A 19482-nucleotide genomic window follows, 5' to 3' on the forward strand; every position below is an offset into this window, starting at 1 on the left:
TATGTGGCCTTTTTATTTTTTAATCAGCACAGCTTACCTCTGAACAGGTCAGGGCGCAGGCTCTATTTCTTGTTCCCATTTACTGCTGAAAAGACTTCACACCTGTGATGCTAGCTACTCAGGAGGCTGAGATCTGAGGACCATGATTCAAGGCCACCTCTGGCAAGAAAGTTTGTAAGACTCTAATCTCCAATTAACAACCAGAAAACTGGAAGTGGCACTGTGGCTCAAAGTGGTGGAGCCTTGCGCAAAAAGAGCTCAGGAACAGTGCCCAGGCCCCACGTTCAAACTCCACAACCAACAAAAAAGAAAAGAAAAGAAAAAGAATTGGCAATGAAATGAAGCCCAAGAACAAATAACTACTTGCTGTTGTGCTAGATCTCAGCATATAATGATGTATATGATACTGTTATCCACGTACGGTGGTAAGACTGACAAACAGTTCTATAGAAAGAATGAAAACGGAGTTTTCTATTCTTCTAGTCAGATCTTGTTTGTTTCCCTTTTCTTTTCTTTCCTTGTGTTGTCCTGGGGCTTGAACTGGTGTTCTGGGCATCTTCCCTGAGCTTTTGGGCTCAAGGCTAGTCCTATACAACTTTGAGTCTCAGTGTTGTTCATGACTTTTTGTTAGTCAGTTGGAGATGAGAGTCTCACAGACTTTACTGCCCAGGCTGGCTTTGAACTATAATCCATAGATCTCAGCCTCCTGAGTAGCAAGGCGTGAACCACCTGGCTATTAGTTTTGTTTTGTGTGGTTTTTTTTTTTTTTTTAACATAAGCCCATCCATAAAAATCAGCCACAGAGGTGACAGAAGTGCAAAAGCAAGCTGGTTTGGCTATGCACAACTTGAAACAGAGGAAGGGAGAAAAGAAGAAAATATTAGAGGTTGCTATCCAGTTCCCATGGAGGATGTTTTAGGTAAAGAATGAATTAAACTGTAAACAGCTATGTGAGCCCAGATGGTGCTTTTCTGCCAGCTTAATGCAAAGGGGAGATAAGAGGAATCACTACACATCCCTCCAACACAGGTTGCTCAGCTAACAAGGAACAACTTGGACATGACCTTTGAACTCTCAGTGACTAAGGCAGAAAAGGTGTAGGGAAGGCAACCAGAGAGCCAGATGTGCTTTTCTAAGAATCAAACCAGGGTTTTTCTTTAATCAAAAGGACGAACAGGAGTTTATGAAAGTGTGACTAACTGAAACCCTGTCGTCTGTGGCTAATTGAAGCATATAAAAGAGTCTATTTCTTAAAACATTCTACAAACACTTCTTTTTTTTTTTTTTTTTTTAATTTACTGCCACATGACAAAAACCAGAATCAAGCTGACTGGTAGAAGATCAGTACAACCAAAGACCAAGCTATTATTTCAAACTGTCAGGGAAGGCAGTAAAATTGCTACCAGGTCTCCTTAAGTTACCCTTCAATAAAAAGAAGCCATCAGGGAAATAAGAGGAAAAGAAAACACATCAAAACCTTAAAAGTCCCTTTAAGTAAAATTATACGTCTGTGGCACTGTGCCATCTGCTCTCTCGTTAACATAATAAGCCCATTTCCACTGCCTAAATATCTGCTCTCTAAAATCATTATGGAAAACACAAAATATAAATCGATATTTTTTTATTTATACTGAACCTGTAAGAGCTTCATTCATATGCCTAAATGTTCCTGTTGTTGGTACATTTTTTTTTGTAAGAAGCTAGCTGACAATGAGGATTCTCAGGAGGCAGAAAGCTCAGTGTGGCTCAAGACTAGTCACAGTGAATAATCATCACACTGAAAGGGGGTTGGAGGGGTGACAAAGAGCGGCTTTGAAAAGCTAGTCGTATTTATTCACTATTTCAAGCCCATTTGTTCTATCTGGAACATCCTTCTTTTGAGTTTTCCATTACAACTATATTGTATACTTTCAGAGTTTCTTTTTGCTTTCCTGAGAGTGAAAAAAGAAAAAAAAAATCCTTCTGAATATCAGATGAGATAGCTCCCAGCAGCTCAAGGCCCACTGACCTATCAAAAATGTAAGTATTTGCTTTGTGATCACTTTGGCTCTCCAGGCCAAACTCATCATGCCTTCCAGTACATTCCCAAAAGAGTTTCTAAGCAAGATTTAGCAAACATGAAGCACTGGGTTTCTAAATATGCCCGAGCTCTCAAAAATAACATTACAGCAGCCCAACTGCTAGTCAACCAACCCTGAGAAGTTTAACAACCTTGCATTCAGTTAGAAAGGCTTTGTTCTAGTTGCCAAAACCTAAGCTTAAATTAAAAAGGACTTGCCACAGAAAGCAAGTAGTCACTAGTGAAACTTCGGCAAGGAGACCAAATTGGCCACAGAGAGGAGACCCCATTTAAGCTTTAACAGAGTGGAATGATTCCAGAGGTGATCTTAAAAATATATATATACTTATATATATATATATATATATATATATATATATATAATTTATATATATATGGCCAACCAATATCTCCTCCAAAATATACAATTTTAACATGCATATACACATAGGTGAAATACCAGTCATGGGTCACAGTATGATCTCTGTATTAATAATTACTCCCTAATGATGATCTCCTTCATTACTGAGGGTAAGATTTCACCTCTTCTCTTCCTATGTAATACTACATGGTATTGACAACAAACCTAGGTTACAAAAGCTATTTCCACTATGATCTTGCAAACAAGGATAACCCAATATTTCATTAGTTCTAGTTTCCATCCTTACACCCAACCATGATACAAGTAACTTAGAAATCAACTGCTCAGTATTCAAGCAAAACCCTTGATGTTCAGATCGCTGGCAAGTTCAGAGTGCTGGCAATCAAAATTATGTTGTGCTACAATAATTACTATGAAAACTTCCAGTGCTTAATATTAAAGAATAAAATAACATGATCCTGCAACCTCTCCTACACCTCTAGAGTGTGTTCAACATGGCAATTATCCTCGTTCAAGAAGCAGTTTAAACTGCATTGAAACTCAATTATACCCGGGACTTTTTTAAACATATACTTCAAAAGGCAGGTTTCATCACATTCAAATCACTGGCAAAATATTTTTTTTTCTCAGCATATATATATATATATAAAGATTTTATCCGTCTCCCATGAGACATCTTCAAATATATTAAAAAAAAAAAGACTTCTCATGCATTGGAGACACCTTTTTCCACCTTATTAAAGCGCGGGCATGGCTGAGAGATGTTGAATGATAAAAATAGTTTTATCTGTAACTCCTCCCAGGTTTAACTGAGTCCAAGAGCCAGATCACACACTTATTAACAAAAACATAGAACTTTGCCACTTTTAAGAATGTAAAGGAACTGTGTAGGACTAGTAGATTTATGATTTAAGTGCTTGTGGCTAAAATAGCTTTCCAATTATCAAGGGCCTCTTAGGAGGAACAGGAATGCATTATGTGTTAATGACCACAACCAGGGGTCCCCTCTCCACTCTTTTGTCAGGGCCAGAGTAGATCCTCCCCGCAGCTTCACCATTAACATGTCTGTTTCCTGTCAGCCCACTCAGAGATAATGTCATTTATCTCAGGGAGGCACAAGCCCAGTCATTAGCTTCAATAAAAGACCTCAAACAAAGGCCAGATAGTGTTTTACCCAAGGTTCCAAGTACTAAATCTAGAAGTAAGCCTCTGAATTTCTAAAAGTCATAAGGATCTTAAGCATCTAGAAAGTCCAGGACTCAAAAGTTATTCGGAAAAGAACTCCATGCTTCTTATCAGCCATCCTAGATTACATCTCCAAACAAGAACTTGTTTTCTATACCGTAAACACCAGCCCACAGCACTATCACTATTGGATTAACCAGGGAAGCCTCCCCTGGCCTCCTCCCCCCCCTCCCCCCAACACACACACACACTACCTTCTTGCCTCCAGGAGGAAAATTGACAGAATAATTCAGGTGGTGACTAAATAGTCAGATCTTTCAAAAACTGACCTTCTCTGGGTCCATGCCTGTGGGAACTGGATAGCCGTTATAAGGTGGTCAATAACTGAGCTTCTGGAAGTCTTTTAAGTAAAAGTGGAACTGGTTAAAATGAATGTAGGAACATGTGTTTTCACAGTGTTGCTCATATTACTGCAATTTCAAGTTTCTGTGAAGTACCAGGTGAACTTTTTTAAATTAAAAAAAAAAAAAAGCCCACAGACACCATCAAAACTGGAGCAAATCTCAGCCATTCAATCCCTGTGTTTTCATGCTGGAAACGAAGAACAGATGGTACTTTCCATGTTGTTTGAGTCTGGTTATTGAACACCTCTGTGGTTAGGGAGATTTCTGCTTTGCACTTTCGCATACATTTCATTTACTAACTGTAAAATGCTGCTTAGGAAAAAATAAGTCTTTATAACACTCTAATTAAAACCATCTTGGAGCTAAGCAATTTCACTTGAAGAGAGTTCTTAACCTCACGACATTTAGACAATCGTTTCTCCCCCCAACCTGATTTTGTTGCCCAGACTTCAAAGTTATTAAAGTTGCTAATCATTTTTCTAGCTCCATCTTGAGCAATTGTGCATATTTTTAAATCCCTCTAGTAAAGCTAACAGTTTTCAAATGCTAAACCTCACCATACAAATCCTCCAAGCTACAAGGGCTCTCCCAGGGGACAGCCTAGCCCTTTCCCAAGCCCACCTCAAACAGCTCTGTCACCCTCTGGGAAACCTGAGATCAATGTAAGGAGATGCATCCAGGCTGACTGAAAACCACTCTTAGTCACAGTTGTTTGTAACAGCTAAATCCCTTATGTAGCTTTCAAAACACTGTACTATCCAACAATGGACTTTGTTCTTTAATTATAGCAAGTGGCCTTCCTGCCTTTTCTTTTCACTGTAGACAAACTGTCCTCACTAGGCAGAGCTCCTAAAGAGCCCTATATTTGCCAAAAGAACAACAACAAAAGGAAAGATATCACCCACAAAACTCATTAATCAAAACATGTTCTTAAACTGCTCACACTCATTTAGAAAATGCACTAGAATTCCCTAGTGACGTGTAAAACGGTTTCTAAAGGAATGGTTTCTACAAGAACAAAATGAGTGATCTCTTTTATAGCCAGACCCATTTGTAGATATCACTTTTAGGAATGACAAGGATCATCTTAACAAGAAAACTGCAGGATATTACAGAAATAATCCTCTTCTCAGAATATGTACTGAAAGGAACCCTAAGGACACAACCATGTGACCTGTGTTCATTTTGTTTAAGTATTTAACATTTTTCTATGTACTTTGGAATTTTCCAGTGGTCAAATGATCCCATGTATGGTATTCAGTATAACTAACTCAGCTGAGTGTTCCCTTAATAAGTCCAAAGTGTAAGATGGCTAACAGGGGACTTAAAGAGGAGCTTCAGTAGACTACTATTATGTTTTGTTTTGTTTTTAAAGGAGGGGAGGGGAAGGTGAAGAGGCAGGTTTTAACAACCCAAAGCCATCCCGTCAAATCTACTTATTCAGACATGTCACTGTGGCTTAACCACAAAATGAGCTATAGAAATATAGCTCAACCCTCTTAGAATTATGGCATGTTTTGATTTTGTTCACGTATTAAGGGAGTGGCGACTTTTACAGCATAGTTGTGGTTTTCACATAAAAGAGTAGAACACTCATTGATTTAATTAGGTTTCATAAGGTCCAATGGATCATGTTCTACATGACTTTGTGTAGTGAGGAAACAGAATAAACAGACCAAAAATAGACATTTAAGCATGCTGTGAAAATTAACCGGTGACAGCCAGTCTTATGAATCTCCTGTGAGCCTTCCAACCAGAAAAGAAATAAAGCATATGTATATACTCTCCTTTGGTTTTCACACGTGAGCCTCTTAAAAGACACATCTGATTGCTGAAAATTAATCATCTCTACTCTGAAGGCCATTACTCTTTGCAAGCTCAGATAGTCAGGGAAAGCTGAAATTACAATGTTTCATAAAATGTAAAAAAGAAAAAATCTGCCCCAAAGATGCTTCAGATTTGAAACATTGTATCAGGCGAAGCTTGGCCTGCTAAATCTTTACTTTCTAAATAGGTATCTTCATATCCTTAGAAAGTATTTTCTAAATTGAAGCCTAATTGGACACAGCCATTGGTAAAATTACCAGTTACTTCCCCCGGTTGGTAAGTGTGCCAGGAGTACCATCTTAGTGTGCCAAGAATGGAAGCATTCTTTAGTCCTCCTGGGGTGGAGGGAGGGGGAGGAGGAAAGACTTCAGAAATCCTCTTTGAGATCTCCGAGCTAACACCAGCTTGACACAAATGGCCCAGACAGCAAGATCCCGGCCCCTAGCCTCCATCCCGGGGTGACCTCGGGACATCAGGGTGGCTAAGGTTAGAGACGCAGTCTCCTCCTCACACAGAGCCAGAAGTAAAGCTAAAAGCAATGGGATCTCTCCTTTCCCCGGCCCAAGACCAAGCATAACTTGTTTGCCTTCCTTTAGGTCACTTATCCGGTGTCTACTGCTTCAGCTGAAGAGGAGTCACACCTACATAAATAATTTAATTCTCCCATTCTTCATCCAGTTTTCCCTGTGACTGGAAAGCAAAAAAGAACACACACACACACGCACACACACGCGCGCACACACACATTGGAGAGCCGACACCATGCTCTAGTCTCAGTTGCCATGACAGCAGCCTTTGAGATCCTGCAATGTTCCGATTGCCAGCTAAACAAAATTGTTGAATGTGAACATTTGGCTGGAAGATTAAAAGGCGAAAGGGAATGCAAAAGGGCAGTACCTCCCACATTCCGAGCAGCCGGAGAATCCAATCAAATCTCTCTGACTCCTTAACCACAGCCATTGTGAGCACTGGATTACGGCAATTCATGGAGATAGTTAAAGCAGATTAGAACTGCAATTTGAAGACTATTGGCAACAGAGGTAAATGCCCGACTGTACTAAGTAATAAGATTTCAAAATGCCTTTTAGTAGAAATGATGTGAAACTACATATTTACACTCAGAATCGAATACTGCGATTTTTCAGAAGTTCATTTAAATTCAGTGACGTGAAATACTTAAGGAAGTATGGATTATAAGTGTTTGGTGGTGTTCTACAAGTTTGGCACGCTTATCTTTAATCTTTACATCCCTCAACTAACTTTTATAATCAAAACTTTATTATTAGACTCCAATGTAAATTCTGAACAAAGTTAAGAGGATTGGAATAGAGAATGGAACCACTTTACCCAAAAACCATCATCCAGATGAATTAACCAACGTGTCCAATTCTGATCAAGTCAGAAAGACCAAAAACCAAATCAATGTGTAAGCATATTTCCAAACAACCACACCACAAAACACATGATTTTAAAAAAACAAAAACTACTGCTTTTCTAAGACACAACCTGTAGACTTAATCTATAAAGACTTTTACAGAAAGATCACTCACAACCCCACTTCACTGGTAGATACAAAACCTTCTGTTCTCAGATTTTATTCAATAACAGAATAATCCATTCCAGACCAGCAAGACCCAGGCCGCCAACCCTGATCCGCACAACACTGAAGACAGTTTCTCCAAGTCAATGCCTTAACTGCAGACTTCAAGACAATGACAAAGATGGATCCAAGACCGAGAAGGATCCAAATGGCCTAAAACAACTATCCAGCACACAGTTCCCCTCGGTTCCCACTGCTCTAGATGTGGCTTCACATTTCAGGAGCATCAATCCAACCAAAGCTGCCTGGGTCCCCAGTGAAGGCTTAAATACCCAAGTGATAACATTCTTAGCATCTCCAGCTAAAAAGTAGCTGAGGAAACCCAAAGTTCTAGCCGCCACCAAACCTATCCCGGTTCTGCTACAGTGGTGAAACTAGCGATCCAGCACACCAAGCACCTCTCATAAATAGGAAGCCATCCAAGGGGGAATCCTTTGGAGAAACAAATTTTGGAGAAAGTAAGGACACAAAAAAAGTGATGAAAACCCTGGAGCCTCCTCCCCACAGTTGGGAAGGAAGCTGAACGCTGCCTCCCAGGAACACGTTAATTACTAGCAATAATGCCTACAAGTAAATGACCACGGAAAACCGTTCTCCTGGGGGGGGGAGGGAGGAGGGGGGGAGAGGAAGCAGGACAAGAGTCCAGCGGGGTGTGTGTGTGTGTGTGTGTGTAAGCAGCTTTCCTAGGAAAAAAGCTGGCAGCCTAAGCCAGGAGACCACCTGCAGCAGGGCCCCAAGGTGCGGTGGCTGCTCGGCTCCCACGGCGCACCAGCAGCCACCCGAGCAGCCCAGGCCCGCAGGCGGGGGGCAGCGGGAGCCCCCCACCCCCACCCCGGGCAGCGGCGAGCGGGCGAGAGCGCAGCAGCCTGGCCATCCCCGCCCACGGAGCGCCAAGAAGCACCGAGTGCCCCCCCCAGGGGGACACCCCCACGAGGTGCACCCCGAAAGAGGGAGGAGGAGGGGATGGGGGGTGGGGAGGGCATCCCAGCCAGGCGGCTGCACGGTGCTCCTACCTTCTCGGTCTTCAGCTTCTTGATGCGCCGGTGGCCCTCCTCCTCCTCCTCTTCCTTCTTGACCAACAGAGAGTTTCCCACGACGCCCGCGTCCGGGGCGCCTTTGCCCACCGCCTCCCCGGCGGCCCCGGCGTGGAAGGGGCTCGCGCCGCCCCCGTGGCCCTTGGCCCCGAAGCCGTACAGGTGAGCCCCCGGGGCGGCCTGGGCGCCGCCGCCGCCCGCGTGCGCCGGCAGGGGGTCGTGCCGGTCCTTGCGGGACTTGCCCGCCTCCTTGTCGCGCTTGGCGCCCCGGCTGCTCGGGCCCTTGCCCGGCTTCTCGTCCTTGCTCTTCCCGCAGGGGCCGGCGGCGGGGGCGGCGGGGGCGGCGGCGGCGGGGGCGGCGGCGGGGCCCGGGCCGTGGCCGTGGGGGTTCCCGCCGCCGCCGCCCCCGCCCCCGCCGCCGCCGCCCCCGCCGCCGCCGCCGCTCACACTTTGACCCAGGGCGGAATTCATGCCAGCCGCCTCTCCAGGGCGCCCTTGGACTTCCTGCCTCTTGCCAGCGCTGCTGATCTCGGGAATCCCGTACAAGGCGGCCGAAGGGAGAGATTTATTAGCATCCTTGGAAGTTTTACTCCTTTTCACTTTGGATTTGCTGGGCTCTTTGTGGGAACTCCCCTGCGCGGCCGAGGGGTGCACGGAAGCGAACTTGAGGCCCTCGGCGCTGGAGGCCGGACCTCCGCAATCCTTAGAGCTGCTGCTGCTGCTGCTGCTGCTGCTGCTGCTAGTGGTGTTGGTGGAATTATTCATCTCAAATTTCTGTCTGTCTTTCTCCAGATCGGCGTCCAAATCAATGATTAGATTGCCAACCCCGATTTCCCAATCATCGCCACTGTCGTAAGTATCAACGGTATTTGGATCCACACCTTTACCTGCCGTAGAAATGTTCACTGACATCCTGAAGACGAACTCTCTCGAATAAGAATCCGATGAACTTTCCTTGGGAGATGAGGGGACATTCGTTTAGCTCCGCTGGGACTGCTCTTAAAGAAAAGGGTAATCACCAGAATTCTTCCAAGCTTCTTTATTTTCCTGCTCCACAAAGACGCCCGTCAGCCCAGGTGCAACCTTTTTTCCTGTGAAGGGGGCGGAAAAGTCGAATGTTTCTTGTCTGGGTATTGCCACATCAACAATTAAAAAGCACTTAATAATATTGGGGAGTCCATGGGAGTAGAGTGAATGATGTATTATTGTCTCCACAGTCTAATGTGAGGTTTTAAAGGAAAATCACCCCCACCCCCACCACCCCAAAAAAGATGCATATGATAGACAGCACCTCACAAATAACTAAAAATCTTAGGTGGGGGGAAAAGGAGAATCACTTTATTAAAAAAAAAAAAAAGCATTATATCATCCTTAAGGACCTGATTGCAGTCCAAAAGGTTTCTGTTTGTTGGCTTGGGGGGGGGGGGGGAGCTGTTGTCTTTAAGTTTAAAATTTCTGTCTGACACATGGGTTAGCTCAACCTCAGGAATACAACCTGAACAACTCAGACAAGAGGAACACAGAATAAATATCCCTAAGCATGTCTTAGCTCCGGCGATTTAAAAGACTAGACCCTGGAAGTTCTCTGTGTCTAGTTTTCAGAATGTTACTAAATTCTAATTTTAGTGCCTTAAAAAAAAAACACAAATTGGGCAATCTGGTTTTTGTTCCCAGTAAGGAACAGAAAAAAAAAAAAAAAACCAGCCACCAGTAATCCCATATACATTCATATCTCCTGTCTTATCTTTCCCTCCATAGCTTTATACATTTTTGAAAAACACACACACATGCCTTTAAGATCATTTACTAAAAAGACAGTGTTGCATAAAAGATTAAATATCTGCCTTTTGAGGGAAAAAAAATCATCTAAACAATTCTCCCCTACCCCCAGGTTCCAGAATTGCTCAGTCTGTTAAATACGCCGCTACTGACTACAGGGAAACTGATTAAGACATACACTTTAAGTGATCTGAGCCAACGTGGCCTCCCTGACCGCAAATGATTGTGTGTTTGACAAAGAGCAGTTAAAATGGTTTTTAAAGGGATCAGCCCCTTTTTAACAGTGGATTGTCAAGAAAAAAAATAAATATACACATATAAATACACACACACAGAGCCATTGCTTACCTTTAATCCTTTATCATTTTTAATTAGGCCAGCAAATCAAAATGCATTTCCCACTCAGCAAACAAGCCTGTGCCTCATTTTACTTAAACACCAAATGATCAAGAAGGAAGAAACCGAATAACACATCTCAGCCAGAGTAATCCCTGGATAACATTATTCCACGTCCCCACCCCCTCTTTTGGCACACGGATCAGGAGTCCTTTTCTCCTTAAAAAAATGTGTCACTGTACAGCTGGAAGATAATGTTTCACGTTCACAACTGAAGCCCCAAAGGTTTTTTTCCTTCTTAACAAGCATCGAGAATAATAGGGTGTTTAAAAAAAAAAAAGGAAAAAAAATAAGCGAGCGAGAGAGCTTAGAGAAAAAAGTTTTCCCAACTTCTCATTCCGCCTTCAGTTCCAGACTTCAGTCACCGTGATCAGTAAGTAATGATCCCATGTAGCAAACCTACAGGCGTCCGCTAGTAACAAGACAGAATGTGCTAACACCGCGATAAATTAGTGAAAGGGAAGAAAGAAGAAGAAGAAAGGATTGAAAATCTGGGCTGGATTCCGCCTGTTAGTCGGGAAGTGGCATTTTTCCGCCCGTCCTGACAGATTTGATTTCTCCAACTAACTTGAGAGACCAGGAGGAGGAAGAATAGGAGGAGGGAGAGAGGACGAGGAGGGAGAGGACGAAAGTGGGGGTGGGGGCGGAGGAGGAGGAAGAGGAGGAGAAAAAAGAGGAGGAGGAGGAAGAATCAGGCGGGGAGAGGGGGGAAAGATGGGGTACCAGGCTGGGCCAGGCGAGGAGGAGAAAGGTGTGGAGGCGAGGGGAGAGGGCTGCGGGCTGCTGAGCGGTTCTAGCCGCGTCGGCGCGGGTCGGGGGGCGGTGGGGTGGGACCCGGAGGATGTGATGTTTTCCTGTTTTATGTTGTTTCAAGAAAAAAGGAACTGGAGTTCTTAGGAGAGTCCCTGGGGTGGGGGTTAAAAATCCTCTGTCGCGCAAGCCAATCCGTCATGTGGTAATTCGATAATTAGAGTTAAAAAAAAAAAAGATTAAAAACAACAACAAAAAAAACCAACAAAAACGACCTTTTCCAGGACAAATCTCCCCCCTCCACTCACGCAGCCCACGGTGCGTCTCCTTTCTATTTATCCCCCCCCCCACCTTCCTCCTCCCCTCCCCGTCCACCCCCCCACCCCCGCCCCTTAGTCAGATGGCCCTAGAGCTTGGCTTAGTATTTTTAATTAGCTGGCGTTTGGAAGCTAAAAGCAGTAATGAATTGTTGATGGATTGGAAGTGCAGAGTCGCTTTGCTGGAAATGTCGGGGCTGGTGGGGAGGGGGGGTGTGGGGTGGGGTGGGGGGAGGGAGGGAGGAGGAGAGGGGGGAGGGGGATGGGCGAGTTAGCAACCACCAACCATCTGAAAGGAGCGATTTTGTTACAGTGCCACCCTTTCGCATCACGTGAGGATCAAGGGCTCAATTGGTTGTCGTGAGAACAAAAATGGTGACAGGCGTATCAAGAAAATACTGATCTGGTCTTTAAAAAAAAAAACCCAAACGCTGAAGGTCTCCCCTCCCCCCTCCACCCCCCCCCCCCCGCAGGAGAGTCGGGTTGAGGGGAAGCTAGCTACAAGTTATGAATGTGAAATATCTCTGAGACCCAGCGTCTCGGAAGTTGGGAAGGACTGAAATGCAAGCAGCGCGAGGGCAGAGCAGATGTTGGCAGGAAACACCTTATAAACCTTTCCTCAACTTCCCCCCCGCAATTTGTTGCGTCTTCCCCAGAGGGACCCCCATCGGCCGCCTGGAAAGGGGGGGAGGAGAGGCGGGTGGGGAGGAGGGGCGGACACCAGGTTACCACTGGGGTTTTAGGGACCACTAAACAAAGAAAAACCTTGTGCTCCAACTCCCGAGCGAGGTCCTGCCATCAACGCACCGTGGTTACCGTGTGCGGGTTTGGTGGGGCTCCCCGGGCCCCCCCCCCCCGCCAACCCCTTCTTCATGGTGTCTTTGCTGCTGGATTTCATTTTTTTCTTTTTAAAAAGAAGGTGGAAAATGATCATGATAGCCATGCCATGGAAGGGGTGGCTAATATTAAATTATTAGGCACTAGGATGTGACAGGAGGCAGACATCGGCTGCTTGTGTCCTTGTCCCATTTCCCAGGCTGGGAAAAGGGGAGGGGGCGGTCTACCCAGCTAGTTTAGGAGAGGACGGGGGCTTAAGGTGCACTGGAGAGCGGGGGAGGGGGGGTAACCGTGCCACTTCCCATTTAGGTTAGAGCCCCGAAGGTAATTTACTCTAAGTGACCCCCAAGCGCCCAGTCAAGCTTCATTGGTGTGAAGAAGTTACAAATGCTTCACCCTCCACTGAATAATTCACCCTTCTTGGGTTGTTCTAACAGGAAGAGAGAGAAGGGGGGGGAGCCAAACCCTATAACGAGTTCCTCATTTCAATGCATAAAATTCGCACGTTCCCCGGCAGGAAGTCCCCGCTCCGTGCTGGAGAGACACACCACGCAACCGTACTTACGGTCTGTATTGCATCGAGGTGACCTTTTCCTTCTAACTGCACTGGGTGTGTGTGGTTGCAGCCGCTTTATTTTGGAAATTCTAATCTCTTCAATTTTTTGTTTATTATTAAAGAAGATGGACCATCAAATGCCACAGACCGTCCTGTGTATCTTTTTTACGAAATGAAAAGAAAAAACGAAATGAAAATCCCCCTGGTGCACACACACACCACACACACACACATACACACCTCAAGCTTGTTCTGCAACACTGAAATCAGAACTGAAACACACACACACACACACACACACACACACACACACACACACACACACAGGGGAGTGTAGCAGAAGCGCTGTCAGCCTCTGTACCTGAAAGGGACTTTTCTTTGTTCCCAATGCCCTTTCGCAGTTGGCCAATCAGGGAGCAGCTTTTATGAAACCGGGCTCTCTGATTGGCTGGCTGCTTTCTCTGGGCTACTGGAGGGGGCTGAGATCTCCACACGTCTAAAACACACACTGCGCGCGGGCAGGGGTGCGGTGGGGGGTGGTTGTGGAGACAAAGCGTTTTATTTTCCAACCAGGTTTGGGGGGAGTGGGGGTGGGGGGAGATTGAGGAACTTCCCGCAGTAAAAAAAAAAAAAAAAAAAAAAAAAAGGAAAGGGAAGGAAAGGGGGAAACTTGGTGCGTCGGTTTCAATGACTCCATCATTCCCATCAAACACGTATTTATTCAAACAAATCTCAAACAGGCTGCGGAGAGAGGCTGTCGGTAAAGACAAGTTTGATTGTGTTATCCGAGGGGAAAGACGGTGTGCGATCGCTGGGCGCGGGCGGGAGGCCGCGGCGAGCCCGGGCCAGCCCCTCCCCTGGGCCCAGGAACGATTTGGGGTTGCAGCTTTCCACCCTGCCCCCAGCTCTTTGCCCTTACTGCAGTTTTCCCTCTGTCTGTCTCTGTCTGTCTCTCTGTCTCTGTCTCTGTCTGTCTTCTCTCTCTCCTTTTTATCTTTTTTTTTTTTAATTCTCTGATTAAATAAGAAAAATCGATCAGGGGGTAAAGGCGGCAGTGGGGAAACAAACAAGTAACCCTTTTGTTTCCAGACTCAAGTATGAACGCTGGCAACATTTTAACCAACACTGCTGAAATGGTTCTCCCCCTTCAACTAGCCACAAACCTTCTCACCTGGTCTTTTACACCTCGCCCCCATCCACCCCCCCCCCTCAAAAAAAAGAGGCCACCGCCAAGCCAACCATATTAACACCTCGGGCCAGCCTCATTAAAAAAAAAAAAAGTATCGATTTCTGGAAAGATAAAATATACTAGAAAGATTAACCCTTTTACACAGCCCCAGTCTTCAATTTTAAACCGTCTGGATTGTCAGAATTCCCCTTTGCCCCCACGCTTTTAACCCTATGGGGCGAACCAGTGGCATCTAAATCCTCTAAATGCTACATCTGTAATCCACCAACACAGAACATATTTTACAATGTATTATAGGATGAATGTAAACCAAGTTAATGGGATTCCTTTATAAAAGGTTAATGGGAAGTAAATTGCTAATGCATTTCAACCAAACATTTACATATTAAACCTTTAGGACACATTTGATTTTTTAGTTTTTCATTGCTACTTTCTATTACTTTTAGGAACCGTATGTGGCCATTTTAGAACTAACGGGGGGGGGGGGGGCTATGAATTTGATTAAAGTCATTGTGACACCAGGTTTTAAGGGTCTAGTGCTACTGTGATGATAATTTGCCTAGGACCATTGCACTAGGAGAATGTATCTTTACTGAGTTGTGGGTGTACAAAGTAGATTAGAACTAGCAGAAGATAGCATATGATGTAATTGTTCAATGAAAAGACGTCACCTGTTTTAAGTACTGGTTATTGATATGATGTTGTGTTGCAAATAGTTACAAATAGTAGTTTCAATCTTTTATTGGGTTGTGTAAGCCAGAGGAATACAACCTGTAATAGACCTTGATAGATCTTCCTAAATCCATTTGTGCTCAAATTGAAGCTGTACATTAACAACTCAACTGGGGCAAAGGAGATGCCTAAAACCCACTTGGTCCCCCCCCCTTTTTCCCTTTGATGTTTTCTATTTTTGAATGTGCAGATTTTACAGTTGTGTATGGTTGAAGGTAGTAGTAGCACAGCCCCATATGGTGATTTTCTCTCTAAATTCCTCTTCTTTTAGAAGAGAACTTCTTCAAAAAGCAGGGCACCCTGGAGTACTTCCTGTGTCCCTGGGGTGTCATCTCCATTTCAACCTCTGCCAGCCATTCTTACTCCATATGTTATATTAGATTGGGAGGGAGGGGGGAAATCAATGGTTAGCTCTCAAGACAACAGGACTTCAAAGAGAATTTAGACTAGTTTACACTGGGGAAGGGTACAGCCCCTTGGATACACGCCCTGAGTAAAAGCACAATCTCGGAATCTGCAGCACAGATTTATTCAGTCTCACTCAAACCAAAGTTCAAGCTTCTAATATTCCAATTATCTAAGCTAGCCTCACTTCAACAACTAATTTTAAACTTTAAACCTTTTGATAAACATCACTGACAGATTGATGCCCAATTCCACTCTGTAGCTGAACCATGTTGGTAAATTAAAGCATTTCCTTCCATTCTAACATTTCCACACTCCATTTACACCCCACCCCCATCTCTTGACTCCCAAATTCTTCCAGGAAACTTTTGAATGCAGTAGTGTTGTTGTGCTGGCTTTGCTTGTGTTTGTTTTCTATTGTTTGACAAGGGGACCAATCAAGAGGTATCACAGAACTCTCAGCTAATTGGTGACTGAAAGTAAGATAATTAACTAAAAGCTTTGAAAATCAGTTACTTCCCTCACAGAATTAGGAAGCTCAACTTTTTTTATAGAAACAAAAATTTGCTCTTCATAATGGGAAATATACTTGTCTCCATACAAGTGCATATGAATATATTTGATGATGCTGGTACACTATATTTTAATCTGTTTACTTCCCTACCCCCACCCCAAATGGGCAAGTGAACCCCAACTTCTGGCACTTGGTGTGGGCTTTAGCACTAGAACCACGCCTCCAGTCCTTTTGAGTTTTGAAGGGGTATGTTTGATTTTTGTTTTGTTTTGTCTTTGTTTTTATTTAGAGCCCCACTATTTTTGCCTTTCTGGCCTGGAATTCAAGAGCCTTCAGCTTCCTACCTCCCCAGTAGCCACGATTACAAGCATGAACTACCAAGTTTGGGTAATATGTGTACTTTACCATCTAATATTTTAGTGTCTTAATCAGTAGTGCGGTAGAGGTGGGTAGGGTAGGAAAAATATGAAGATAACATGAAGAGGACATGTAAAGAGCTTCAGGAGTGTCACCCTATCTCAAATGACCACTGTTACCCATTCTGTGTGCCCTAAAATTATCTCTGCCCTGCACATACTACATTTTTAACAGGTGAGTAGAAAAATCCTGGTAGTAAAGATTTCTTTCCTTTGTTTCCCCCCAAGAGCTTCATTCATGACAGGAAAAAAAAAAAAAAACACCCAGAAAAAATAAGGTTTTTCTTTTCTTTTCTTTTCTTTTTTTTTTCCAGTCTTGGAGTTTGAACTCTGTGGCTAGACATTCTCCCTGAGCTTCTTTTGCTCAAGGCTAGCATTCTACCACTTGAGCCAGAGCTCTACTTCCAGCTTTTTCTTTTTATGTGGTACTTAAGAATTGAACGTAGGGCTTCATGCATGCTAGACAAGCACGCTACCACTAAGCCACATTCCTAGCTTTTTCCCTTCCTTTTTAAGAGCAGAATACAAGGTTGATCAAAACAAGAACTTCAAGTAGCAACTTATGATTCCAGGCAGTAACTTTTGTGACTGTTTCTTCTGATTTGGAATATATTAATAAGCAATTAAAATCTTTGGGGGAGAGGTGATTGAGACAGGGTCTTGCTGTATATTCCTGGCTGGCCTCAAATGAAGACCCTCCCTATCCCCGCCTCCCGCCATTAGAGGGTCCCATGCTGAGCAGAAATGATTTCTTAAGTTGTGTGTATTTGGAAGCACGTCTGTACCTGGGCCTGGCTTTTTCTATGTAGGCCAGCAGCAACTCTTGAGACGTGCTCAAGATCAAAGGAAAACACTTGTGTAAAGGTTATGAAAATTAACTCCTATGAGGAAATAGGCTTGAATTATAGCAAAAGGAACTTACTTTAGGGATAAGGAGAAACTACTGGAGGCCGAGCGAGAGGATAAAGATCCTTATCTGCCTGGGATTGTTGGGTGTTGCTTTGCCTGAGGGCTTCCCCCAGGTGACCTGCGGGTTTCTAGGGAATGTAAACTGGGTGATCTATCAAACACCCACACCAATGCTAGGTCTCCATTCTTTAGACCTTACAGGTAGTATCTTAACTTTAACTTACTAAAGAGCTTCTAGGGAAAGTCTCTCTCTGCCCCCATACAATTGAGTACTCAATGGAGTTCAAGTTTAATCCTATCCACTTTGGAATTATTATCATTGAAAAGAGTTGAACAATGTTCTTAAAAAGATGAGCACTGTTGAGCTCACCACTATCACCACCACTGAAAGAGAGAGAAAAAGGGTGGAAGGAAGTGGAGAGAGGGAAAGAACATGAGTATCTAAAAAGAAAGAAATAAAAAGATGAGAGTTCTCCCTAATATAATCACATAATTCCATAGCCCAATCTTCTACCCTAAAACAAACAAACAAACAAACAAAAACAGGTTCATGCTTGTAATCCTAGCTACTCTGGAGAGTGAGATCCAGAGAAGCCAGTTCATAGCCAGCCTGAGCAGAGAAATCTACACTACCCCATCTCCAATTAACTAGGAAGACTGACATGGCTCAATTGTCAGAGAGCTAGGTAAGCCAGCCAGCCAAGAAACACCATACCCTGAGTCCAAACTCCAGCACTGGCAAAAAGTAAACAAACACAGAAATAAATTCGTAAAACTCAAAGAGAAATGATACACCACAAACACTGCTTTCATCTAATGGTTCTGAAATAGAGGGCTGAGGGCATGCAGCTCAGCTGTAGAATGAATATCTAGCATGGGTTTGATGCCCAGCATTATACAACAAAAAATAAAGAAAAGAAGGAAGGAAGGAGGGAGGGAGGGAGGGAGGGAGGGAAGGGAGGGAGGGAGGGAGGGGAGGGAGGAAGGAAGGGAGGAAGGGAGAAAACTGAAGAAAGTAGTACTTCTCTCATATGGTTACACAATTTCTAATTCCTTCTCCTAATCCTACACCTTAAAATAATAAAAAAGCAAAAGCAGGCTGACTGTCCACTCTGTCTTTCTCTTCTAAAGAACCTAGCAAAATATTGCAAGATACCATTGAGGGAACTTCACTACAAGTCACTGTTAAGTGTCTGAAATTACTCCTTAGCTTGGCTCAGGCTCTTGAGGCACAGGGCGACTACTCTCTCTGAAGGGGTACCCTACAAGGTCTGCAGATGAGTGAGCAAAGGAAGGCAATGTCCATCACATGTAATGAAATCATTTTTAGAAAAGGAATTTTTCTTTTATGCTTGTGGAAACTGGGTGCATAAAGAAGATCAAAACACATGCTACATTTTTTTTAAAAAGTACTTATTGGAGATTGCTGTTGCTGGTTTTATTACAATATGTATTTTACAGATTTAGGTAATAGCCCTGATTTTTCAAATCGACCTCTGTTTAGACACGTTTCACTTTGGGCTGTTTCTTGTCGGCAAAATTACAGTCATTTGCACGTTATTACAGTGAGTAGGAGACAGATTGTATTTAGCGCTGGGTGGGGGAAGGGTTATTATGGGAAGTGATCTGCTACGGTCAGCACATAATTTCAGCCTGAAGAAAATTGCTTCTGAATGGCTGGTCTGTTAGCTAGCCAAGGAATTGGTCACTGGGAAAGACGACAAAATGCTTTTGCTTAATCTGCATTACAGCCATCTTCTCATTTCCAGAAAGATGGCCTGTGGAAGCAATGCTCCTAATGCCAAATTTAAAACTTACAGAGAGAATGTTGTTACTGCTTTCTTTGAATTTAAAACAATGGTAACAAAATATAACATTACTAACTAGGAAAAGATCAAAACACAGCAGGACACACTGTGTGCCTCTTGTGTACGGCCCTCCTGCCCTTTCTCTTCTCCCTCCCTCTCTTCCTCTCTCTCTCTCTCTCTCTCTCTCTCTCTCTCTCTCTCTCTGTATCTCAGTGTCTGTCTTTCTGTCTTTGTCTCTCTCTGTCTCTCTGTCTCTGTCTCTCTGTCCCTTAATTCCTCCCTTTCTCTTCAGACCTTCCCTTCCCCTCCTGCTTTTATCTTCCCGCCTTTCTCCTCCCTTCCCCTCATCTCCTCTCCTCTCCTCATCTCTCCCTCCTTCCCTC

At 44.0% G+C, this 19482-nt stretch overlaps 1 protein-coding gene and 1 long non-coding RNA gene across 3 annotated transcripts in view; one reads left to right on the forward strand and one right to left on the reverse strand.

Annotated features, from left to right (window-relative positions):
* The window catches only part of Znf608 (zinc finger protein 608), a 106679-nt gene extending 97276 nt beyond the window's left edge, over positions 1-9403 (reverse strand). Inside the window, exon 1 of one of the 2 annotated variants that reach the window (XM_070011238.1) lies at positions 8471-8553. Coding sequence is in view for 1 of the 2 variants with exons in the window: in XM_070011237.1 (XP_069867338.1) it covers positions 8471-9403 (933 nt within the window). In the remaining variant the exon portion in view is untranslated. Of the gene's footprint in view, positions 1-8470 lie in introns of both variants that reach the window. The other variant, XM_070011237.1, reaches the window with a different exon arrangement.
* LOC138819710 (uncharacterized) lies at positions 8562-9671 on the forward strand. The gene is made up of 2 exons (XR_011369583.1): positions 8562-8653; positions 9284-9671. It is a non-coding gene; the product is annotated as an uncharacterized lncRNA (long non-coding RNA).
* Positions 9672-19482: the final 9811 nt, after the last annotated feature.

The sequence above is a fragment of the Dipodomys merriami genome, unplaced genomic scaffold, assembly GCF_024711535.1.
Source record: "Dipodomys merriami isolate MVZ:Mamm:240054 unplaced genomic scaffold, mDipMer1.0.p SCAF_81, whole genome shotgun sequence".
Taxonomy (NCBI): Eukaryota; Metazoa; Chordata; class Mammalia; order Rodentia; family Heteromyidae; genus Dipodomys; species Dipodomys merriami.